This window comes from Amblyomma americanum, chromosome 3 (assembly GCF_052857255.1).
Source record: "Amblyomma americanum isolate KBUSLIRL-KWMA chromosome 3, ASM5285725v1, whole genome shotgun sequence".
Lineage (NCBI taxonomy): Eukaryota > Metazoa > Arthropoda > Arachnida > Ixodida > Ixodidae > Amblyomma > Amblyomma americanum.
Window position 1 is genome coordinate 186,525,210 of NC_135499.1, and position 26,141 is coordinate 186,551,350.

Genomic DNA, 26,141 nt, shown 5'->3' on the forward strand with positions numbered 1-26,141 from the left:
ATTAAAGGGTTAATTCCTATATATGCAGATTTAGTCATTCTCGACTTCTGATTCATAGATCCCTGTGAGTCCTCGCACAACTCCTGGCGCAGTGGTGCAGCGGTCAAGCGATGCCCCACTGCCATGGCAGGTGCAGCTACCGGTAGGGCTTGTGAGACCGAGGTTAATCTTCCCGAGCAGCCTCTCGCGACCAATGATCAATTTAACTGGCGCCTGCCACCGTGGTTACTTCGCTCACATAACAGTGGCCAGGTTGCGAAGACGCTATACAAGATCACGTGGCCTAGGTGCCCCAGCTAGGTTGACTCTTGTGGGATTTTTCGCTCACAACTAATGATTGGTCGCTCGGGAAGAGCAGCCCGTGTCGCACAAGGCCCACTGCTGGGAGCATCTGCAATCGCTGGGAAGTGGCGCATCGCTTAACCACTTATTCACCACAGAGCCAGGAATGATATGAGGACTCCCAAGGACCTATGGATCTAGAGTAGAGGATTACCTGAATATATAGGAACTAATCCATTACGCTGTCGCGTAATAGAGGAGCTAAACTGTCCCCTCCAATTTTTAATAATCGAAATCTACCCCTGGACTTGGCCAGCATACCCTGCCCCTAAAGGGAGTACGCTAAAGGACAGCATACTCTCTTTTTACTCCCATATAAGTTTATTTCTGTTCGGAGTCAACCAAATAATGGGCGGTGATTTTTAAGACTTAAAATGCGATGAAGTGGCTACTATTAAAAGGGGAAGCTAAAAACTAGTTCTGGGTACTGAAAAGATTGGTCGATGAAGTCTGAAGAAATGTCTAGTACATTTGTCTAAGGAAGACGAAGAAGAATCTTCAGATTAGAGTAGCAAGATTCGAGTAGGAAGAAGAAGAAGGAGAAGAATGTGTCCCGCGCGGCGTGACGGACTTGGCGTCGTGAACAAGCGTCCTTTCGTCAAAGCATCCACCGGTAACCACTGGGCACTTCTTTCGTGGCCTGGCAATGGAACCCGACACAGGTGTATTGTGGCGGCAGCAGCACTTCCCGTCTGCCTTCCGGAGGAACAGCTACTCGATCAGCGAGGAAGACCTCCACGTGTCCACAGGCCTGGACCAGGTGAGCACTTTTAGGCGCGTGGAGTATGCACATGCTCACCGCAAACAGAGCTCTACGATAAAAGGGGCACCTTAATTTTGAACATGGGCCTGTCTCTCAAATCAGGATGGTCCAGAAGCTGAATACTCGCAAATTCCTCTAGTTATAATACATTTGAAGGTTCTACTTTATTATATCAACGTCACTCTCGTGGGCATGTTCACTGGCATCCAATGTTCACAAAAAAAGAAGGCCGCCACCATCTGCAAGACATTGAACTAACGAGCGTTAGCTGTTTGGTTTACTAGATGAAGAGTGCGAAGAATGCACCGCTCGTCTCGAGAAACGGAATGCAATACCGTTTGAAACGGGGTGGATTGCCACCATGCTCGGCTATGGTGGTGGTAGTGAAAGACTTTTATTGGCTAGGAAAGAGTATTTACAGGGAGGTATGTTTGGACCGACCCTTTAGGGGCCGGCCGTCACAAACACTAGGTGGGGTCCCTAGTACGGGACCCCAGTGGCGTCAGCCGCTGCCCGGGCACGCTCAACCAAGGCCTTTTGAGCCTGTAGGTCAGAGCAGCCGAGCAGGGTCGCCTCCCAGTCCTCCCGGGTGGGGTTGGGATGAGGGGGGATAGCAGGGTTGGAGGGACACGCCCACACCATGTGGTAGATGTCCGAAGACTTCTCCGCACAGTGCGGACAGCTGCCCGAGAAAGAAGGGTCAAAATGGTTGAGAGCTGCCGGGCACAGCAATGTATAAGTATAAAGGCAGAGCAGAAGCCGCTCCTCCGCCTTTGAGAGACCTTTACACGGGCGCGGATAAAGGCTGTGGCCAAATTGATAGAGTAAAACAATGTCTTGGAAAGAGTAAGCCGGAGTGAATTCGAGCTCATGATCGTCGGGTACGCGTGCAAGCGTGCATGCACGCCACCTATATCGGAATGATCGCCGCCTAGTGCCATCTATCAGAGAAATTATGATGCACGTCTACCCATTGTCGAGTGGCACCCCCTCAAGATAAGTTCCAGACGGAATTTTCTTCGTCTAGGGGGTCAAAGGTGGGCCTAGAATTTGGATTTCGGTGCGATATGGTAACGCTTCAATTAGTAATTGCATGTGTTCAGTGCTTACTTAGTGTTTAATTGTGATTCTATTTGTATACCACAACCCATAGGGTCTTATTTGCCAACCAAATTCGGTATACAACTGTCCCCGGATGGTGGGTGCCCGTTGTTGTCGGAGTGTGTATATATATATATATATATATATATATATATATATATATATATATATATATATATATATATATATATATATATAGCGGAACGAATGTATATATTTATAGCGGTCCCGTAACGGGACAGTTTTCCTACCCATTTCAGGATATTTTTGGTTAGGGAGGGGGGAAAGAGATGAGAGGGCACAACCAATTTTAATGACTGCCATCTTGGATTCAAGAAACCGAAACTATGCCTCCACTTCGTCTCCTGACGTCATACTCATATAGTTCCACCTATATACACCATATTGAACCGTGACGTCATCATTGGCACGCGGCAGGTGGTTGTTTCTGTAATGCTATTATGGATGGTGCTACAATTCTCATTGCGAGATGCGCAGTTTTCTAGTTGCAGCCACAGATGGCGCTTTGATCTCGGCGTTATACGAGACCTCGCGAAATCTCGAAACGTGGTGAGTGGTTGCTGCCACAGATGGCGCTGTGATCAAGGGTGGTAGCAGACCCCACGAAATCGCGAAACGTGATGAGTAAGAGCTAACGCTCTTAAAAAGCTTACTGAGTGAGTGCGCCAGAGCGTCGCATGTATGTCCCATGTGATGGATCCGCTACGTGACATCGTATCGGCAATCCATACCTCTAGAAATTCAGAAGAAACAGAGCACAGGTCTCCCCACCATCCATAAATGCGGAATGCCAGAAGTTCGCTATACAAAGCCTGCTCCGGTCATGAATGCTATTGGCTCTTTACCTCTGACAAAGGCTATGCAGCGACACCGCGAGTGACACTTTAGAGCGTACACGAAGAAAAGGTCTAGCCTCTGTGTTGATGGCATGAGTACTAAGTTTGTTGCAGTATGAACAGTACAACTGCAGGCAACTTCGTCGGAAGAGAAACGCATGAGCTGGCGCTTGTACACTCGCACCTGTCTGAAGTTCTGCACGTGACAAAGATTAGGAGGGCACAATTTTAAAAGCAAAAGCTGCTTTTTCAGGAGTTTGAAACAGTTCTTCCTTCTCAGCGTCTTTCCCGACTATGTTTTGCACATTGCAATGTCGAGATCCTTTTCACGTTACCAGTAGTGAGAAGAATAAACTTGAAAAAGACTTATCCTTTACAATCCTTCACCCTTTAAGGCGCTTTGTTCGCAAATGTTTGCATTGTGAATTTGGCGCTTTTTCAGGGAGTGCGCAGCAGCTACCAGGGACTTCCTTGTTTCCTACGAATGTAGCAACCTTTGCATCCCAGATAATGAGTTTTTTTTTATAGTAGCGAACTTTGTGAATAATATTTCTTAGAACTGTGAGTATGGTAGCGTGCTCTAAGCCTTTTTCATGCAGGCAGGTTTCCTTCCCTGTAGCATTACATTTTCAGTGCGCTAGCACTTACAACGGCCATTCCCCGCATTAGCGCGTTCGCTGCCTGCCCGCCCGCCTGCCCAGGCTACTCAATTGAACAGGCTACTCAGGCAGGCGAGTAGCCTGCCCACCGTGTCGGTGGCAGCTCAATTAATCGTGGGCGGCTCTCGGGAAAAGTAACCCGGATCGCAAAAAAACCGAAGCACCCCAAGTCCCACCGATGGCAGCACCTGCCATAGAAGGCGCATCGCTTGGCCACTCCACCACTACGCAAGGGATGGTAGGAAGACTCTCAGAGACCTATGAATGTAGAGAATGACCTGTTTCGTATATATGGACACTAACCCATTAACGTTACCCGAACGACTGGCATCCGTGAACACTGGATCTGAACACCGAAACCGAAGTGAAAGCCTAACTGCTAGTGCACCTAATTCGCATTTGGCCAAACTACGCAGATCGACCATCATTCTTTTGTAGCGAAAGCTACACTACGCCACCTCTTCGACCCTTCAGCGTGGCACCACTTGAGCTCCGTGACGGCATATTTGGTCACGTGGTTGGTCACGTGGTGCGGAGCAGCTGCTGCTGCCGGCGGCGCGGCGCGCAACAGCTGCAACAGCTGTGCGCATGCGCCGTGTCAAGTGGGATGAAGATGAAGAAGGAACGCCCAGCGAAACGGAGCGGCGAAAGACGGACATTGCAATTCGACTGAGGGAGTTCCACTCGGCCAGATGTAGCTATCGCGTCACTCCACGTTTAACCAAAGCTAAGCCACTGCCATTTTTTTTTCTGCCTTTCTAGCGTCATGAGTATCTCCTTTGTAATCAGTATGGATCCCGTGATCACTGGCGCACTCACCTAACAAGTTCTGCTGTTTCGATGTTACTATTTTCAATTATTGTGACAATTTGTACGAAATCCCGTATATGCCCTTAAAATATTTACCACTGGCGGCTTCCGTTCCAACACCGACTAACTTCATTTCTTGAGGCTATTTAGAAGAAGCAGAAGTGAAATTAAAGTGGCGAGCCGTGCCTGAAAGGTGCCTTCCACTGCGGACCTTGCAGGTACCCCGCGTGATTGTACGCATGCTGACCAGCCTGGCGATGCTGCTGCTGTCGGCGGTAATCGTGGTCTGCATCCACATGTACGCGCGCAGTGTGAAGGTTGGAGGAGAGGAACTCGTTGTTCCCGACTACGAAGGCGACAGAGCGCGCAAACCCGATCCGCGGAGCCTCGAGCTCACGCTGGGCCCTCCACTCACGGACACCGCTGCGCCACACCAGGTTTGTTTGCCGACGGCGACATGCAAAGCAAAGCTGGTAGCTGTTTTCCTTTCACATCCGGCTATCAGAATGGGAGCGGATCAGGTTCAAACTTTGGAGGCGAATCTCTTGAAACACGCTCGTGTTTGGAGAATTCTATCAAATCGAATAGCCCTGCAATTTTGAACGTTTACATGCGCCTTAGCAGTAGCCGCTAAAATGTTTATTTTTGATTTAAGTTGACTATGAAGTTGAGGACGACAATGCACCATTTCGGAAATCGCAGCGCCGCGAAAAAACCTAGCGGGCGCGCGAAGCATTATGGGAAAAATGAGCGAGCGCCGACCGGCCGGTCATCTTTCCTGTCTCCTGCGTTTGCATAGCTGTGGTGTGTGTGTGTGCGTACTTTGTTTGGTTTGAGATTTCGTGTATTTTTTGGTGGTGGGCGGTTGCAGGTGCGCTATATTAAGTGTTACGTGCCTGTTGGTCACTTAGTGACCGCAGCCACTACTGCACGCGATGTCGTCGAAGTGCCGAGGCGGCGGTCAGACTTGTTGTGTGCCTGGTTGCGACAACAACACGCTGAGAGACAAGAACGTTTCATTTCATGCGTTCCCTGCAAATGAAAAAGAAAAAAAGGAGTGGGTGAGAAGAATTAACCGCCAGGGAAGTGCTGGTCGCTTCTCTTTGTGGCAACCTTCTAAGCACCACCGGATATGCGGAGCCCACTTCAACGCAAGTGGACGCCGTGGTTATATGGACCGGCTGCCAACAATTTTCCCCCATAAAGTCATCAATCAACTATCTCTTTCCTTTAATACCGGTAAGTATATATATTCAGACTGTTATTGCATATTATCATAACTTCCAAATCCTTTCCAGTTGCGAAACGCAAGATGACGAGCTCCAAAACTGCCTCTGCCAGCCCGGTGCTCCTTCTGAACGAGTTGGAGATCGGCTGCGTAGTTGACGTGCCCCAATGCGATCGAAGTAAGCGACGCTTTAACTGTGCCATCTTTTCTCTGATGCTTCGGCTTTGTGTGTACGCATTTTCATGAAAGCGTTTTTTTTTTGTACGCAGAGAGCGACGCAGTTTCCAAGGAGCCCACCCAGCTGACCTTCGGTGCACCGGCTTCGCCTCGCACGGAAACGGAAGGTTAGTGGTGGTTAAAAATTGTCGCTTTCTTCATTCCACTATGAAAACTTATTTTTCGCTTTTAACGGACCCCTATCGCGCCCACTGATACCGAGGTCCACGGGTGTTGTGGCAACCGGCATATTTATAGCGAGCGGCTTCTTCATCCAGTGAAAACTGACAAAACTTTTTCCCGCGAAGCCAGTTTTCCGCGAGCTTTTGCAGCTAGCCATTGGACGTCTGCATGATAGGTTGCATGTTAGGAGTGGCAGAACCTCATGTGTTCTGTGACATAAATGTTATCAGTGATTTCTACCGTGCATATGTTACTACAGCGAGTTTTATGATAAACGTGGTACCTCTTCCACCAGTGCACGGCATTGTGAAACTTACCCATTTCATTTCTTTTTCCTCGACATTATTCCCTTCACCCCAGCTTGGAGAAATGTCCCAAAAGTCAGGCTAGCCAAATTTGGCGGACTTGCTGGGTGCATGAAACCTAGTATTTATGTATTTTGGTTCACTACGGATACGGTCATGCAGCATGATTGGCGATTCCACACCAGTACGCTGGTAGCACAAGCTGCAACGTCGTCGAACTGCATGCTCAGGAGGGGAAACAAACAGCTCATGAGGCTTAGAAGTATAACTGGATAGTATTGATCTGGACTTGCTGGTTGGTAAGCTGCTTGCACAGGTGGATCAGTGGAGTGAAAGAGAGTTGGGCTGTATGGCTTCGTTATCCTGGTTCTCTGTCGTCTGTATATCAATGTAAGCCGAGAGCAAAGGTTCAGAACACCCACTGTCGGCTGAAGTGACTATTTCAAAACCTGAAATCTGCATTAAAGCAGGGCCTAACTGTTCGCAAATCATTAAACAGTTCATTTCTTTTTTAGGTGCCGACCACTCATACTCCATGGGGCCTCCAGACGCAGCATCTGCTGCCGCACTAAGAAAAGTCGCCCACCTTCTCGAACACTGCGAAAAACTCGAGCATGAAAATAGCTTGCTCCGCAAAGACAAATCTGAGCTCCAGAAAGAGGTCGAGGATCTGAAGTCTCAGTTGCACGATGTGAAAGCTGAGGCTCTCAAAGAGAAACTAAAACTAAAAGATTGTGTCTCCAAAGTTCACGATTTCGTTTCAGATGAGAAACGACTCGTGTTTTATACGGGCTTCAACTCCTTAAAAAAATTTGATGCGTTCGTTGAACATGTTGAATGCATGTACCAGGAACTGAAAACGGGTGCTGGCAGGCCACCAGCACTGACAATGAAAGAACAGCTTATTGCAGTGCTTTGCAGGCTCAGAGTTGGCCTGCTAGAGCAGGATTTGGCATATCGCCTGAAAGTGTCTGTGGCGACCGTGAGTGCTATGTACTCATTTTGGGTTAATTTTTTGTATGAAATGCTAATCCAGGTACCAATGTGGCCATCACGTAACACAGTGGACCTGTTCATGCCAGACAATTTTAAAGAACTGTACCCATCTACACGCATTGTACTGGACTGCACAGAAATTTTTATCGAGAACCCGTCTGACTACAAAACACAAAGCGACACTTTCAGCTCGTATAAGGGACATAACACCGCAAAAGGGCTCATTGGCATCACTCCAAACGGCTTCGTTTCTTTCGTGTCTAATCTTGCTCCTGGAAGACTTTCTGATCGAGAAATCACAAGACACAGTGGCCTGTATGAGTTGCTCGAGGAAGGGGACAGTGTAATGGCGGATAGAGGATTCCTCATTGAAGATGACCTCCGTCAGCTTGGAGTCAAATTAAACATGCCACCCATGTTGAATGGCCGCACGCAGTTGTCACTGGCAGATGAGTTAGCAACACGGCAGATAGCCAGTTTGCGAATCCATGTTGAGCGTGTCATCAGGGAAGTTAAAAACTTCAGGATACTCCGTGCCGTCTTTCCTAATGTTATGGCAGAGAAGCTGAACAAGATATGGAAAATTTGTTGTTATCTCAATAATTTTATGCATGAGCCCATTCTAAACCGATGAGCGATGGTGGCGTTTTTAATGTTTTGTATGTTGTGCATGGTCTACTGTAACGCAGGGGTGCTCAAACTTTTTCTTTCTCAGTTGAAGAAAGACCAACTTTATTTGGCTAAATTGCAGTCGGCTTCTAACAAGTTTCATTTATGTTTTGGCCAGCTTCGGTCACGGAGCCTGTCTTGGAAAGATTTGCTTTATGGGGGTTTAACGTCCCAAAGCGACTGAGGCTATGAGGGACCCCGTAGAGAAGGGCTCAGGAGATTTCGACCACCTGGGTTCTTTAACATGCACTGACATTGCACAGTACATGGGCCTCTAGAATTTTGCCTCCATCGAAATTCGACCGCTGCGACTGAGACTTCAAAAGGTGCTGGCCGACATATTTAAAAGGGGTACGCAAACTGCACAGCACCTGAACAAATACTTAAATTCAGTTATGACTGGCTGTATAGTAAGATAGCAGTAAGCAGCTACAGCATTAGTCCCAAAATACTTGGCTAAGGCGGATGAAGACATGCATAAACATAGGTGCTTGGGGAATCTAGGAAGTGCTCCAAGAAACCAGAGAGTTCCACAAAACGCAGTTTGAGAATCCCTGCTGCAGTGCAAGGCATTGAACTTGCGCTAAAGTACACTACTTCATGCACAGCAGACTAGAGCAGCATTTCTTGCTCTGCTGAAGTCTGAAGTTACTGTACAGGCTACATAGGGCTGCAATGTCTTATTTCTGTGACAGTGTTGTAGAAATGATTTGAGCATAGAATGTGGCAGTACTATATCCGAGTCATGACTTGAAACCAAATCACCAGTCTCATTGCTGAACTACACAGACAATATGGAAAGTTGATGTTTGTCGCCATTGTCTATTCTACCACAGATTGTCTTTCCTAACTTTTTGGAATGAAATCTGTAAAGTGAATTTCACTTTGTTATTTTTACATGTGTTAGTGACGTGCTCCTATTTTTCAAAAAATTGTGATATGTATGTGTATTGTATATTTGTATATGTGTGTACTGTATATGTAAAAAATTTGTATATGTATGCGAGTATTTCATGCCATTGAAATTTGAGAGCTTTATTACCAACTCTTATGTAATGTCCTGCATGGAACCCTTGAGAACGAACTTATATGAATCAATGCTATCGCACTCAATATCAGCTGCAGTATTCTAGATGCGGCAGGTTTGAGCTTGGTCGTCAAAAGCAGTGCGAGCCCAGTGCTGCTCGGAACTTGTGCAATTAACCCCTCAGAGCAGAGTTCAAAGTATGCTAAATGTGCACTTTGGGCGCTCTCTATGACTAAACATTGATTTACTGTAAAGCATAAGCCTTCGTTGGTTCACTCCTCGTATGTTACAAGTCGTATTGAGTGAAAGAGTACCTTCACTACGGAGAACACACTTGTCAATTTGCAAAGATTTTGCTTGCAACTTTCAATGTGGTTTCCTTACAGAGACCAATGTGAGGTCACTATCATCATTAAGTATAGTAAATGTTGAAGTATGTAGCTGCCCAGGTTCCTGGGACTAAGAGTGCATTATGTATGTGTTCAATGACAGGGCAGCAAGACGTGTGGTGCTTGACATTTACTTTTCACACACCGATTAGTTGCTAGTTGCACACACATTTAAATAGGTAGTGGCAACACATGCACATGGTCATAATGATATTACACAGAAAAACACTTTCTTCATAGAGACTAATGCCATACAAGATATTTAAAAACCAAATATATGTAAGTATGAACACATGCCAAAGCATCCAAGCAAGTACATGAGTCCAAGCATCTTTGTCCTGCAGAGCAATGTAACTGAAATAAGTCATTGAGAGAGAGAGAGAGAGAATGAAAAGGAAAGATAGGGAGGTTAACCAGATGTGAGTCTCCGGTTTGCTACCCTACACTGGGGATGGGGGATAGGGGTTAGAAAGATGACAGAGAGAAAAACGAAAAAAAGGAATGTGCACACATGGAAACACACACACACACACAAGGCGTTCCAGTTAGTCTTTCACACAGGCCGGTAGATTGCAAGAAGCGCAAAAGCGCTTGCACGGCCTTCTTCTGCGGCGGTAGGTCCTTTCGATGTTGTAGAATTCTTTTTTCGGATAGCGGTTGGTCGTCCAGTTGGTCAAGTTCATGGCTAAGGCATACCCTCTGTGGACTGTACTGCGGGCAGGAGCACAATATATTGAAATTCACACACAAGCACAGTGCTCTTGGTAGTTCTTGTAACATTCCAGAAGACATGGCAGCATTTTGGAAATCCAAAGCGAGCTGTCAAAAGTGATCCTCTGAAAAGTGCAGTCTGTGCCATTATCAACCACAAAATCACACCAGGAGAGTCCAGTCAAAGCCATTTGCCCCTGGACCTGGTAAAAGTACTTGTGCGTTGGTTTAAGAACTCCATTCTTCAGGTAGGATGCCGTATTCACAGCATTTTCTAATTCATCACCCCGTTCCTTGGCAGCTGAGAGGGTCTTAACTTCAAGGAGACCAAAATCTCCTCCCTCCTCTACAACACGGTCAGGCGTTGCACCAAGAACAGGGACACCAGGATTGACACACAACCCACAATAGTAACTCCTAACTGGCACTGTTCTCTTCCCTATGTAACGTTGCACGGCTGCATCTTCATTTCTTAAACCATCAGCCATGTATTTGGTCTGCATCTGGCTAGACCCGAACAGCCTCTTGAAATACTTCTCGTCAGCTGGCTTCTGCCGTGACACCACATCTCCGAAGTGTGAAGCAGTCAGGCGCTTGGATCTCTCGAAGTTCCATGTTGTAGAGCCGCTTTGCATCCTAGTCGCTTGCTCAAGGGCCCATGAGTCTTCTAAAGTAAGCTCACAGGAGCCGAACTTGTACCCAGCTGGCACATGCTCAGCCCACAGGGATTGCACTGGTAACCTGACTGGCATCTGGCTAAGAGCCTCCTCGTGAAGTGTTCTTTTCACTGGTACGGGCAGAAAGTGGTTGTCCTCCAGCGTCTTGCATAGCATGGCGTTTGGAATATTTTTCTGTGTCTGATGCATTCTCTTAATATGGTCTTCTGTCACTCTCAGAGAAACTGTGGTTTCTTGAGTCAGATGCCTACCAGCTTTCATTGGCATATGTTTCACAAAACGTAGTTGTGAGAACTCGCGTGTGTGCACGTTGGCCTTCTTAGCCCCAGTACCCCATGCTCTGGGTTTGTCTGTACACGACTGCGTGTCTCGCACGTAGGCTGCCCCAGAGCGCTTCAGGTCTAGTACAAACCATAATAATGCAACTACATGTTTACAAACACCTGCAGCTCCAGCCCTGCAGTTGCAGGTTCCTTCAACCACAGTTCCATTTGACGAGAGCACAGCAGCGGTGTTATATGATTTTGCCAAAGAGAACGATGCCTCCACGGTTGCTTTAACAAAAGTGGACCTGTCAGCCTTGCAAATAAGAACATTTTGAACCTTCTCTGATTTAAACATCCTGTATCCGCTTACAGTATGTTTCTGAGCACCATGTGCATTCTGATGTGCCAAGATTTCTTGCTCCGAGAACCCATCCGGCACGTATTTTAACTGCTTTGTCCATGGTCCTTTCGGTAACCTTTCTTGAAGAGGGATTGCATTACGAATGGTTCGTAGTGGTACCTGCACCATGGGTATAAGCAAGTGTCAAAATGTTTTCTTTGGCACTCCACATATAAACAGAGCATGCAAGCATACACAGCTGATCATGGGACCACCAATGCGATCTTGAAATAAAAGAGTATTTATACATTGTGTTTTGTTTAATTGTGGCAAGCATGCTTGAAAAGCAACGCTGAACCCGTTTCGTTTTCTACGCGCGGCCGTGAAGAATGTTGCACATGGACGGGCTCGGTAAACATCTAGCTAAACTCTGAGGCGCCCTAGTGCAAAGTACTGACGCGTCCATGTTTTTCAGGTTAGTCAAAACATCCGCCCCAGTTTGTTTTTTTCGACCGCGTTCGCGTCCTTGTAGCCACCGAGGCACGTTCATATTTTGGCTGCGTCTATCTGCACTCCATGGTAGTAAGACATGGAGACCGCGACCGAGATGGTATGAGCTGTCAAACTCGTTGAATATGGCACAAACAGCAACTGCTATCTGTATCGAGATGCTATGCTCAGCTACACAGAATGTAACAGTGCTAATACAAGAGCTTGGTTCTGCTTCGTACTTGCTGCGCGCTATTCAAACAACACTACAGACAAGAAAATGCGCTGGCACAAGCTAAGCGCCAACTCAACTACTTACTTCTTGCAAGGTGTACGTTATTAACGTATGCTCTGTCCGTTTCTTTCGACCATATACTTGTTTCAGAGTCGTGCGTAGAATAAACATAGATTAAATAGCACGCTGTAACCAAAAGACTGAATGGGCAGTGCTCGATAACGACGTATTTTGCTAAAATACAGCGCATACATTCTCGCAAGAGGGTGTCGCACTGTTGCAACAAACATGAATGTACTGTACGCTACGTACTACGCCTGCCGCCGGGACAGCCGCACAAACTTGGAATGTTCGCGACGGGCGACCGGTAAATAAATGCACTGTTAGCGCGTGCTCACCAGCAAAACACGCCTGCTAGCCGTAAGATCGCGCTCGTGCCTTCTGCAGCATAGATATATAAAACGCTGACAACGCTGTTGCTATGCAACGCAAGCAGCGAGCGCGCGACACTGGCACATGTGTGCGGTTCTCGTGCGCTCACTTGCGAAAATACTCGCTTCGCGCTCGTAGCGTCGGCTGCATAACCACAGAAAAGTTGTACGGCAATGTAAAGATAACTTGTGCGGCACAAATATGCAACAAAAGTATTACTAGCACTCCAAAAAAACGTTTTTTTTTACCTGCTGCTGCGCGGCGTCCATAGCGTACCACTGCTCCGGCGGATCCTGCCCGGCAACCTCGCTCACAATTCCCAGCCTGCTTTGCGGCGGTCGCATAGGGGGCGCGCGCAACTTTCCGAAATGGTCCATTATCCTGTCACTTCGTGTCTGCCTGGTCGTATAACCTGCATGACAAAGCAGCTTTCGTGTACGACTCATCATTTATTTTTTTTAAAAGTCTGGAAAGCAATTTTGAGCACCACGCATATTTCTTCTGTAATATGCGAGATCTACTATCGCGAACAAAAGTCTACGGGACGCGGGAAAAGCAATTTAGACTCACAAGGACCATGCCCGCTAATGGTCACTTCGTTTTACTGCAACATTTTACGGCACGTCAGTCCGAATTACACCGCTATGTGTTTGGTCTTGAACCACCGCCTGGAAACGGAGATATCGGCTTCGTTTGCCCCTTCACGCGTTCTGGGCACTTTTGTTCCCGACAGTACTACACTGCGCCATTGTTATAAAAATCGAACAGGTTGGTTGCTGTAAGCAGCGATCTATACACGGCTAACTTATCTCGCATCCTGCTGTAGCCAAGTGAAAGTTCCTGTCTTAGTTGTGGCTCCGCCGGATCGAAGAGAATCAGCCATTGAGTGTAGTATAGGTTCACTTGGTTTATCACCGTAAGGTGGTACGAAACACTTTTTAAACCTGGTAGAAAGTTTTTAGGATAAAACGAAAAAACGGACGCGCAACATCTCTGTACCAAAGGTCACAACCGCATCAAGATAGTTGCCGTCCCTCCCCTCTCCAACATCCTCAGATGCTTGCCTAAGTAATGTTCGGCAGCGTTCGGGTGATACTTGTCATCATAAAAAAAAAAAACTGGCTCTGCGGGGTCAATCAAGTAGCTTAGTTCTGAGCTGGACGGACAAATCAGAGGCTGCCACTCCCGATCCGTGAAGCAAGCGCTGTCGAAGGCTTACAAGGTCCTTCAGTTGAGTGTGATTAAAGAAGAAAGATGGGCTGGTTGGTGCTGAGTAAATGGTTGCGACATAGTAACTAGCGTATGGTCCGTCGGTTCGTTCTTGCCGCCCATCGAGTTTTGTTTTGTTTTTGCGCTAGTTACTATGTCGCAACCAGTTACATAATAATAATAATTGGTTTTCGGGGAAAGGAAATGGCGCAGTATCTGTCTCATATGTCGTTGGACACCTGAACCGCGCCGTAAGGGAAGGGATAAAGGAGGGAATGAAAGAAGAAAGGAAGAAGAGGTGCCGTAGTGGAGGGCTCCGGAATAATTTCGACCACCTGGGGATCTTTAACGTGCACTGACATCGCACAGCACACGGGTGCCTTAGCGTTTTTCCTCCATAAAACCAGTTACATCACTTCAGTCTTGCTGTTTAACAAAGGCGGAATTGCCCCTAGAGGAGAAGGCGACGCATGTGATCCCAGCAGTCGCCCGGTCAGGGCACCAACTAAGCTGGCAACCCCGTGGCATTCGTACCCTTCATGAGTGCCATCGTCAGTGGGACATAACATCAGACGGCGCGCAGACACGAAAAAAAAAACCTTCCGCACTTTTTGCTCAGTGCCCCGTGCCACAACTTTCTTCAGGAAACGAAGGCTCCGCGGAGGTTTGTTAAAAAGAAAACTGAAAAATTTCGCTGCTCGCCGAAATTACAAAACTCACTTCTCGACACTACTACCATGGTGATGAAAATTAAGCTTTACAAATTTCTTAAGATTTGGCGCTGAAAAGTGCAAGAAAACCACATAAGTTATTCGGCCATGAAAACAAAAATTGAGATGGATTTGTCACCGATTAATTAACTTCAGTGGCTGCAGTAAGAAGGGATGTTCGTATTGGAAACTTAGAGGCAGTCGTATCCCTGAACAATTCAGTTTGGCAGAATTCTCTTAGCACGCTTGTGTTCCCAGATATTCCCTTCCAAATTTTCTGCAAGACAACTCTAAGCTGCTCACTGCCACCCTTACACTTTCGGGTATCGAAATGGAAGAAACGCCTGACCCAACAGCTTCGTCACACTGTAGGGAGGAGTTTACTGCCACCGCCTAGCATGCGTAGTTACGCGAAATCTGCGGAAGCTTCTCCGGGCGAATATCTCGGAACATGGGTGCTCTAGAATAAATGTACTGTTACGTTTCGCCTACGACGCGCGGTATAGCCGGCGCGGATGCAACGGACGCCGGGGCTTCGTTCAAAGTGGCGGTCATTTTGGGCCCGTTCAGTGCTGCCGTAACGCCTCCCGCCAAGCGCGTCCAGGCAGGTTTCAATGCCACGTGTCTTCGTGTGTGCGTGTGTGTGTGTGCGTGTTGGTGCCCACGCTTGTCAAAGCGCGGCAGCCGGGGAGAGGAGCTCCCCAACTGGGAGGCGAGGAGGTCTGACCGGCGCCGGCCCGGCGGACGCGCACGTCACGTCTGAACATGTCCAAGCGTCGCCGTATCGGGCGCCTCATCCCAAGCCGTTCCTTCTTGCCCTCGACTACGAGGGTATAAAAGGCCGCTGCCCCGGACGCCAAAGAGAGACTTCGATTTCTTCCTTCGAGTAATGTGGTCGCCCTGACCGGCTGCTCGTTTGCGATGCCAGAATAAACCAGTTGTTCTGTTGCCAGTCGACTCATCCTTTGCCGGGACCTTCGGATGTTTCCAGCTTTGCCCCAGGCCGCCAGGCCAACGCTACCCTTGGGGCTTGCAACCCTTTTGCAACAACTGGTTGCCAGCGGTGAGATCCCGACAACGGAGGCCAGCAGTGAAGATATGCGGTCGACTGTATGCTGAGCAGCACAACGACCATCCGGGAGCAGTGCAACGAGCCCTGTGTGATGACTGGTTGCCTGCAGCGGTACGACTGCGCTGAATTCTTGGCTGCGAGGTTTGGTGAGTGCGGGACTTTCTTCTTCTGAGTTTTGCCAGGTTTTTGTTAGTGTCAGAAACAGAGCTGGTAATTGTGGTTGTCGTTGCTGCCGGGTTAGTTTGCGGCAAGGCAATAGTAGGCAGTAGAGAAAGCAGCATTCGGAGCAGCCATGGATTTGAAGTCGTTGCGCAAACCGAAATTGCTGGAGCTTGCAAGAGAGTTGGGTCTGAATGTCTCAGACAAACTAAGAAAACCAGAACTGCTAAGGGCTATTCTTGAGTTGGAGGTTGAGGATGACGAGCTGTCGGAATGCCTTGAGACCATTGAGGAGAGGGAGCAAAAAGAGAAAGACGAGCGCGAACGTAATGAGCAAAAAGAGAAAGACGAGCGCGAACGTCAACACGCTTTAGAAATGAAGCGTCTCGAGGTAGAGATGGAACGCGCTCGTAATGGAAGTCAGGCACACGGTGCAGGAGAACGGGTATCGTTCAAAATGACTGACCTGATGCGGCCGTTTAAGCTTGGAGAGGACATTGGTTTGTTCCTGGTTAACTTTGAGCGAACGTGCGAGAAGCAGGGGTTCTCTCGGGAAACGTGGCCACAGCGCTTGCTCACTTTGTTACCCGGCGATGCGGCAGACGTAGTCGCTCGCTTGAAGAGAGAGGAGGCAGAGGATTTCGACCAAGTGAAATCGAGTCTGCTAAAAAAGTACAGGCTGTCAGCGGAGGCGTTCCGTCGGAAGTTTCGGGAAAATGAAAAAGGCAGAAGTGAGTCATATACAGAGTTTGCCTACAGGCTTATGTCAAACATGCAGGAGTGGCTCAAAGAAGAGAAGGCGTTTGGTGACCACGAGAAAATTCTGCAGTGTTTCGGGCTGGAACAGTTTTATAGTCGGTTACCTGAGAACGTGCGGTACTGGGTCTTGGATAGGCCAGACGTTAGTACAGTGGCTAAAGCCGCCGAGCTAGCCGAGGAGTTTGTGACGTGTCGGGCTCGAGGAGCTAAGGACGGTCAAAAGGGTGAATTTGGCTCCAAGTCTGAGAGGCCGAAGTTCACACCCATGAGAGCAAGGGGGGACACACGTAGTGCGGATGCGAGTGAAAGCAGTCCGACCGAACGTAAGGAGACGGCGGCAGCCGAAGCCGAACGCAGAAAGCGGTTCGAGAGGAGGCAAGCGCGCGTGTGTTATACGTGCCAGAAGCCGGGTCACTTTTCGGCGCAGTGTCCAGAAACAAAAAGAAAAGTCGTGTGTTTGTCATTATGTAGCACTGACGAGAACATGAAGCTTCTCGAGCCTTACATGCGAGACTTCCTCGTGAACGGGAAAGAGTGCCGAGTGCTTCGTGATTCCGCAGCTACAATAGATGTAGTTCACCCCTCTTACGTAGAACCCGATATGTTCACGGGCGAGTGCGCATGGATCAAGCAAGCCGTGGAAGCTCATAGCGTGTGTCTGCCCGTAGCAAAAGTGCTTATTGAAGGACCTTTCGGAGCACTTGAGACGGAGGCCGTAGTGTCATCTATGCTGCCCCCCCCCCCAGTACCCGTACCTATTTTCGAACAGGTCCGATCACCTCCTGGGCGAGAAGGGGCTTTTGTTTGATGAGGCTAGCGTTCAGGCCTTAACCAGATCGAGAGTTCGGGAGCTCGCTGCAAAGGCGGTAGTTGCGGGGCCGACGTTGTCGAACAATGAAAAAGGGTCGGAGGCGCAGCAAGCTGATATTCAGAGCACGTCCGAACTGAATAAAATTGAGCCTGTAGCGTTGAAGGCACCAGGTACTGGAGAGGAAATGCCCGACACGGGCAAGTTAGAAGAGCTTCCGGTCGAGCTTCCGGGACTAGGCTCAGTGACGAACAGGGAAGACACTGATCAGGTCATTAGTGACTTAATCATTAAAGCACCGCTGTCGGCTGAGCAGAAAACCGAACTACATCAACTATTACAAGAGTTTCAAGGTCAGTTCTCTGAGAGGCCTGGTAGGACTTCTGTCCTTACTCATGATATAGAACTTACCTCCCCAGAGCCAGTACGATCCAAGGCGTACCGGGTGTCACCCCGCCAGCGCGATATTATGGAGGCTGAGGTAAAGAAAATGCTACAGCTCGGTGTTATTGAGGCGGGTGAGAGTGATTATACCTCCCCTTTAATTTTAGTTGAGGTACCGGGCAAGGAACCTCGTCCTTGCGTCGACTACCGCAGGCTTAATTCCATCACTAAGGATCTAATTTATCCGGTCCCTAACATCGAGGAGCGCCTTGAGAAAGTTAGTAGCGCTCAGTTTATTTCCACCCTAGATCGTGTCAGGGGTTATTGGCAGGTTCCACTTACAGAAGAGGCTAGTAGGTATGCGGCGTTCATTTCACCAATGGGAACATTCCGTCCTAAAGTTTTGAGTTTTGGTTTGAAGAACGCGCCATACTGCTTTTCAAGCCTCATGGACAAAGTGTTGCGGGGACAGGAAGAATTCGCTTTACCGTATTTAGACGACGTAGCGATATTCTCCGCATCCTGGTCTGAGCATATGGCACACTTGCGGGCAGTGCTAACCCGCCTGCGCGAAGCGGGCTTGACAGTCAAGGCTCCCAAGTGCCAATTAGCACAGGCCGAGGTTGTCTACCTCGGTCACGTGATTGGACAGGGTCGTCGCCGCCCCTCTGAAATAAAGGTGGCCGCTGTGCGAGACTACCCGCAACCGCGCACGAAGACCGATATTCGGTCGTTCTTAGGTGTCGCCGGCTACTATCAGAGGTACATCCCCAGGTACTCCGATATTGCGGCTCCCCTGACGGATGCTCTAAGAAAAACAGAGCCCCAAACAGTCGTCTGGGGCGAGACAAAGGAAAGAGCTTTTAGCGCCCTAAAGAGCGCCCTAACAAGCCAGCCTGTGCTACGATCGCCAGACTACACAAAAGGGTTCGTTGTTCAGTGCGATGCTAGTGAGCGAGGCATGGGCGTTGTACTGTGCCAACGGGAAAATGGAGAAGTGGAACACCCCGTCCTGTATGCTAGTCGTAAGTTGACCTGTCGTGAGCAGGCGTACAGCGCCACCGAGAAAGAGTGTGTGTGTCTCGTGTGGGCCGTTCAGAAATTGTCATGCTACCTAGCCGGCTCGAGGTTTATCATTGAGACGGATCACTGCCCTCTCCAATGGCTGCAGACCATCTCTCCCAAAAATGGCCGCCTCCTGCGCTGGAGCCTCGCTTTGCAACAATATTCCTTTGAGGTGCGTTACAAAAAGGGGAGTCTCAACGGTAACGCCGATGGCTTAAGTCGAAGCCCCTAACGTAGGAATCCGCCTCAAAGTTGTTTGTTACTGATGTTTTCTTCCTGAGGCAGGATTTTTAACATATTGCTTTTGTTTAGTGTTTCAAAGTGATTATGTGCTTTCTAGTGCAATTTTCCAATTTGTGGACGCGTTCTGAGTGCTGCTTGACTACTGTAAGGAACTAGGCAGTAGTATAAAAGGGGAAAGAGCCTGGCAGAGCTTAGTGAGGGTTGTCTCGTGCTTGCTGACTGAGCGGTTGCGTTTCGGCGTAGTTCTAACGCTTGCTGGGAACGTGCACAAATATGGCAACTCTCCCGAAGTCACTTTGCAGTGTCCTGTGTGATCCTGAACCTGAGAACGAGGCCTTCTCTGTGCGCTGCGCTCAAGCAACGTCGAGGGACGACCGGTTTCGATTACGAGCATCATCGAGCGACATCCCTCCGGACAGCAGATGCAGTCCCCTGACCATCGGGATCTCCTTCTCCCGGCGGGGCGGTCTGTTACGTTTCGCCTACGACGCGCGGTATAGCCGGCGCGGATGCAACGGACGCCGGGGCTTCGTTCAAAGTGGCGGTCATTTTGGGCCCGTTCAGTGCTGCCGTAACGCCTCCCGCCAAGCGCGTCCAGGCAGGTTTCAATGCCACGTGTCTTCGTGTGTGCGTGTGTGTGTGTGTGCGTGTTGGTGCCCACGCTTGTCAAAGCGCGGCAGCCGGGGAGAGGAGCTCCCCAACTGGGAGGCGAGGAGGTCTGACCGGCGCTGGCCCGGCGGACGCGCACGTCACGTCTGAACATGTCCAAGCGTCACCGTATCGGGCGCCTCATCCCAAGCCGTTCCTTCTTGCCCTCGACTCCGAGGGTATAAAAGGCCGCTGCCCCGGGCGCCAAAGAGAGACTTCGATTTCTTCCTTCGAGTAACGTGGTCGCCCTGACCGGCTGCTCTTTTGCGATGCCAGAATAAACCAGTTGTTCTGTTGCCAGTCGACTCATCCTTTGCCGGGACCTTCGGATGTTTCCAGCTTTGCCCCAGGCCGCCAGGCCAACGCTACCCTTGGGGCTTGCAACCCTTTTGCAACAGTACCCAATGGAGTAGTTCATAAATTCGACCACTTCTATATATCCACTATAGACATTCCCGCATGCCACAGTGAATAAAAAGTTCATTAATATATTTTGGTGCACTATATCATCGCCGCCGCCGCGGTGGCGCAATGTTTATGGTGCTGTGCTGGTGACCCGAAAGACGCGGGTTCGAACCCAGCCGCGACGGTCGCACTTCTATGGAGGCAAAATGCTGGAGGCCCGTGTAGTGTGCGATGTCAGTGCACGTTAAAGAACCCCAGGTAGTCGAAATTATCCGGAGCCCACCACTACGGCGTACCTCATACCCTCTGTCGCCTTGGGAAGTTAAACCCGATAGATCAAACCAAACCAGTTATCATCTCCTTTTGTGACCTCTGTCCACACAGCTTCAGTGAAGAGGTATATTTCAGGGGCCTCTCTTAATTTCGAAAAATTTTTAAAGATTAATTCTGATCGCCGTGCATAGTAGCACTAGCAGCGATATGGCTTTCCTAAGGACACACGTAGTATGACAATTGCTGCCATGTGTCTGTGCAGGTTACGACAGCGCCGACTTCACCCGAGATGCATACCACGCATCCGTTTCCAACCACTGACAGTCGCGAAAGTTCGGCTACCAGCAGAGCCAGCCTCCTCCGCGGAGATTTCGAAGGAATCCAGAGTCGGAGTGCGGCGCAAATTGTTGCTCATCCCCCGTCGGCAGGCGTCCACGCGACAGCTTCGGTCAAGCATGGCAAATGGAGGCCGCTGAATTCTGCTACCAGAGTAGTTGCGCTTCCAGTGCGTATTGCTCTTTTTTGTTGCCGTTGTTGTTGTTGTTGTTGTGTTTACGTTCTTCGTTTAATGACTCTTTCGAACTCAATTTTCGACGAAAGTAACCTGTTTATAGTCAGAACGTGGAAATATATACAGGCCAGCTTCAGTTTATGTGTGCTGTAGATGAGAAAGTGCAGACATATTAAGAACAAGACCTACACTGTTTGCAGAGACTAGGGTTTACAGCCAATACTTACAGCAACTTTTTATTCAAGTCTGCTGAGGGTAATTTTATCTAGTACGCTAGTGAGTCAAATTCATGCGTTCTTGGTGCAGGCGTGGTGTGTGAATATGCTGTTGGAAATCCTTAATCCACATATCAAGCAACACAACATTTCCTGAATGAATTTGAATGGAGACTAAGGTGGAAGTTCACACTATACTGTATACCCTTGCAGTCGCAGTTATGCAAATCAAAATACAGCAAATCGCCGCAGCGGCTCAGTGGTTATGGCACTCGGCTGCTGACGCGGGCTCGACTGCGGCCGTGGCGGTCGAATTTCGTTGGAGGCGAAATGCTAGAGGCACATGTACTGTGCAATGTCAGTGCACGTTTAAGAACCCCAGGTGTTCGAAATTTTCAGAGTCCTTCTCTGCGGCGTCCCTGATAGTAGCCTGAGTCACTTTGGGACGTTGAACCCATAATCCAAACCAAACCGGAGTGCAGCAAAATTGCTCAAAATTTCAACTTCATCCACAACAGCATTCAATTTGCTCATGACGGCTCTTTCCCACTTTGCTGTGTTCTGCAGAGCTCCGGCGCTCTATGCGCAAGAAACGACCATTTTCAAGAGCCTCGAAACAAAGAGTGCAATGACAGTCTCGATAACGCAACCAGTGGTGTCTGTAAAATGATCAAAAGGTCTTTGGCAGAGGTTGTAGGTGTACAGATGTGAGCGTATATCTATAGTGCTGCTCAACAAACAACGCGAAATATTGGTACAGCTGCTATGATAAAGGCGCGATGCTTGTGCCTGTGCAGTTTGTACACATATACCATTGCGCGCAAGCGTTTCTGCTTCTTGTGAAAGTGCCTGCTTCAACACCCGACTGCTAGTTTTCATCCTTAAAAGATGGCTTGGGTACGCTAGACAAGCCTGTACAAGTGAGTACGTGGCTTATGCAGTCGCCAATATTCGCTAAGGTTTTCGCTTGCACACCCGCCTGAACGTAGGAGGCTGTTAAGAGATGTTGACTCTTCCGCTCCGCAGACCGACGCTGGTAAGGACGACGTGGCCTGCTCCGCCGCCCACAAGTCCTTTTGCAACACCAGCGGGCCTACGCAGTTCTTCTACGACAGCGCCGAAAGGTCTTGCCTGGCCTCGACGGCGCACAAGGCCCACGTGTGCAACCACAGCCCAAATCAGTTCGCCTCCCGGAAGGACTGTCTGGCTGCCTGCGTCAACAGCGCTCCGGCGCCGGAGCCTCGCTGCGCGGAGAAGCCGCGCTTCGTGGCCTGCACATCCGCAGACGCTCGCGGTGCGTGGTGGTTCCACAACGGCCACAAGTGCACGCCGTGGTCCTTCTCCGGGGGCAGGTGTCCTCTGGCGTCGGCTCCCGTCTTCAGCACCGCCACTGAGTGCCGCGCGCAGTGCGACGACGCGCGAACTCGTGTGGCCCGGGGCTGCCTGCTGCCGGTGTCGCAGTTCTGCGAGCCTCGACAGCTGCGCCGTCCGTACTTCGCCGTTCCGTCGGCGCCGGCAAAAGGCAAAAGGTTCGAGTGTCACAAGGCGGACTCGGAGTTTCTAGCGCGGCACCGCTGTTTGTTGGGTCCCAATGCTTTCGCCAGCTGGAAAGAGTGCGACGCCACCTGTCGACAGCGGACACGGTTACGACGGTCGCTTAATGGTGGCTATCCGCCGGCTAACGAAAACAATTAAAACTGAGATAGTATTTGCTCGTTTTTTTGTGTTTTTTTAGCGATAGCTACACTACGTCACCTCTTCGACCCTTCAGCGTGGCACCACTTGAGCTCCGTGGCGCCGGCGTTGGTCGCGTGATTGGTCGCGTGGGTTGATCACGTGGTGCGGCCGTTTTGTCACGTGGTGCGGAGCACCTGCTGCCGGCGGCGCGGCGCGCAACGGCTGCAACAGCTGTGCGCCGTGTCACGTGGGACGAAGATGAAGAATGAACGCCCAGCGAAACGGAGCGGCGAAAGACTGACTTTGCAGTTCGACTGAGCGAGTTCCACTCGGCCAGCTGTAGCTATCGCATCACTCCAGGTTTAACCAGAGCTAAACCACAGCCATTTTTGTTTAATAATTATTGAGCATATCTCTTTTTTCTTGTCGCTTCATCTAGTAAATTGTCATCTTTCTATGGCGCAACAGTTAAAACTATTGAAGAGTAAAACGCAAGCCTACAGCAGCACTATGCTGCATTTGCCACGGGTCCTTATTCCATGTTGGCGCAGTTATCCGCTAACATTATAGCATTCCAACAACGCAGGCTGTGTTGATCCATATTAGCGACACCTCTTTGTTAAGATCAGTGCCCTCGAGAGCACATCAATCATTTGTCATGAGGCTCGCGGCATATAAGCTTATACCTACTGGGAACCGGCTGCTTTGAAACATCGCAATCAGCTAGTTCAGGACCTCCAATGGCAGAGTGCGGGGCGGCAAGAAGGCGTTGCAGGGAGACGTCAGTAGCTGGTAAAGGACAGGGCTAATTGGAAACACATTGGAGAGGCCTTTGCCCTGCAGTGGGCGTAATCAGGATGATGACGATGATATCCTTTGAACGAGGCAAATACTGGCTCCAACAGGGCACATGAGGGACAAACGCGAATAAGGTCCAACGACGAAACTCAGAGTCAAGCTGGATATAATTTTAGGAAAACGAAATACAATAAGAGTAATTATACGGACCTCTCTGGCAAGTGCACAGCCCTTCTAAATGAGCGAATAGCTAAGGATCTCGGCTGTCGTGAGTACTTATCTGTACGCATGTTAAAAACAGCTGAGAAGAGCATCAAGCTTACCCGTATGTTGCCGGATTCAGGAGTCGTTCGTTGCTGCATTGAGCATAGCGCGAGGAAGGCTTTCCCAATGTGTCAAAAAAAAGCGCCGTGAACTTTAAAATGCACTGTTATTTAAAAAGCTAAACAGAAAGTAAGTAAGGCGGCTGCGTTTTTCTGGAGGCAAAACGCTAAGGCGCCCGTGTGCTGTGCGATGTCAGTGCACGTTATAGATCCCCAGGTGGTCGAAATTATTCCGGAGCCCTCCACTAAGGCACCTCTTTCTTCCTTTCTTCTTTCACTCCCTCCTCTATTCCTTCCCTTACGGTGCGGTTCAGGTGTCCAACGATATATGAAAGATACTACGCCATTTCCTTTCCCCAAAAAACAATTATTACCAATTACTGCGCTCTTTCCTTTCCTCAAAACCGTTTTCGTTTCCTTTCCTCAAAACAGATCCTCTCTTCCTGTCCTCTACCTCTTTTATTTCATTTCTCGATTCTGTCTGCTATCCTTTATTTCCGCTACCCCAGCTCAGGTTTCGATGGCAGATGGCGAGGCTAGCAAAAATCTTTTCCTTCCTTTTTACTATTATTTTAATAAAAACCACTACCACCACCACCATCCTCAAAACACTTTCGCATTCCTCCACGTAAGCATACATAATTGCCCTCAGAATATTTTTTTTTAGATTTAAGGTGCTTACATTTTATTTCGCGTTGTTCAAAATACATGAAACGTGCACTTCCGTCCATTACGCGCATGCAGCAGCGTCACTGGCCATTTCCCAGTCTCAGCTCAGGCTCCGCGGTCGTGGTACTCTTCGGACGAAACGGACCGCCTGCTTTCATCATGATGAACCCGATCAGCACTGTCACGAACAGAAGGAGCGCCACAAGCACGACTCGGGCTTTATGCATGAATCCGGGATCCCGGTCACCTTCAGCCTTCTGTCCTGCAATGGTCGCACATACACTCAGCAGTCAGTCGGTTACCGATGAGTTAGACCATCAAGCAATCAGAGAGTTCATTAGACACTCATTTAACAAACCAATATAGCTGCTAACCCAATGATTCAGCCACTCAAGCCCCAAAAGTCACTGTGGGGTCATTTGCGCGATCGGCACATTCAAATTGATAAAGATTTTGATGGACGGTTTTGTCTTATAGCGCTTTGAGAAAGATTTCAGCGAAATTTGTGCAGTATATAGCATCGCGTTCCCCCGTCCTGTGGTCCGCGCGTCGCGTGAAATGGTTTCAATTTCAGATGGGTTAGTGTCCCCTGGCGGAGTAATTACCGACCGTGCATAAACTGAAAAACCGTCCAGGTCGGAACAAGACGCTTTGAAAACTTCAGCTCACCTGCTTCTTGCTGCTGATGATCGGCGCCTATCGCCTGTCGACTGAGAAACACCGGGTTCTTAGCGAAAGGGCCGCTGTCACTGGGAGGCGTGGCGATGACCTCTCGCCCTCCGGGGTATGGGATCACGTAGGGGCCCTCGTACTTGTGTAGTGACGAAGCCGGCGGAGCTACAGAAGCACGCGCGGCCAGCATCTTGCAAAACGCAGTGTTTTTCTCTGCCGCACCGGTTCCTAAATTTTTTGGATCTGTTGGCCGGTAACATAGTACGCACCTTTCTTTTTTCTCTTCTCAAGTTTTGCGCAGTGCGCGGAAGACTACTTCACCTAGCAAGCTTCGACATCCATTCCACTCTGATTCCAAAAAGATTTCATCAGTTTTTTTTTTCTGCCCTGATCAGCCTCCAGACATAATAGAGCACAATTCATTTTTATACTGCCAGATGAATTGTGTCACTGTGGATTGCATTTGATCATCATTGCTTTCCGCGTGCAACTGTGATGACGATGAAGTGAGCGTGCTGATAACTGCTGGTAGATATAGCCAGGTGAGGGTAACAACAACCAAGTAGCCAGGTAGATCCGGCAGCTGCATTTGGAAGGCCTAGCTGCTGTAGATATAACTTTTATTTATCAGCTGAAGTCCAAGCCGTCATAGTCCCCCGCTTGGTGGGCGCTGTGTAGCGTAGAGAAGGAGGCGGAGTGGACGTGCACGTCGGCCCCGTAGATCACTGCTGGGACCACCTTGTTATTTTCCACTGTTTTCTCTCGTGACAACACTGAGCCCCCAACAGCCTACCCATAATTTCCATCACATAACGTCCAGAAAAAAAAATAATGCTGATATAAGAT

General features: G+C 49.1%; 4 protein-coding genes across 4 annotated transcripts; 3 read left to right on the forward strand and 1 right to left on the reverse strand.

Moving 5' to 3' along the window:
- Positions 1-908: 908 nt before the first annotated feature.
- LOC144124311 (uncharacterized) lies at positions 909-22,851 on the forward strand. Its single transcript, XM_077656946.1, has 4 exons — positions 909-1,102; positions 4,751-4,969; positions 20,693-20,935; positions 22,183-22,851. Exons 1-4 carry the CDS (start codon positions 989-991, stop codon positions 22,849-22,851), a joined length of 1,245 nt encoding a protein of 414 aa, XP_077513072.1. The 5' UTR covers positions 909-988.
- On the forward strand, positions 5,845-7,232 carry LOC144122826 (uncharacterized). The gene is made up of 4 exons (XM_077655821.1): positions 5,845-5,938; positions 6,030-6,104; positions 6,980-7,139; positions 7,229-7,232. Exons 1-4 carry the CDS (start codon positions 5,845-5,847, stop codon positions 7,230-7,232), a joined length of 333 nt encoding a protein of 110 aa, XP_077511947.1.
- On the forward strand, positions 7,346-8,189 carry LOC144125637 (uncharacterized). The gene has a single exon (XM_077659208.1). The coding sequence runs from the start codon at positions 7,354-7,356 to the stop codon at positions 8,092-8,094; it is 741 nt and encodes a 246-aa protein (XP_077515334.1). The 5' UTR covers positions 7,346-7,353; the 3' UTR covers positions 8,095-8,189.
- Positions 22,852-24,608: 1,757 nt separating the features above from the next.
- On the reverse strand, positions 24,609-25,570 carry LOC144123538 (uncharacterized). The gene is made up of 2 exons (XM_077656357.1): positions 25,293-25,570; positions 24,609-24,885 (listed from the first exon to the last, which is right to left on the reverse strand). Exons 1-2 carry the CDS (start codon positions 25,483-25,485, stop codon positions 24,704-24,706), a joined length of 375 nt encoding a protein of 124 aa, XP_077512483.1. The 5' UTR covers positions 25,486-25,570; the 3' UTR covers positions 24,609-24,703.
- Positions 25,571-26,141: the final 571 nt, after the last annotated feature.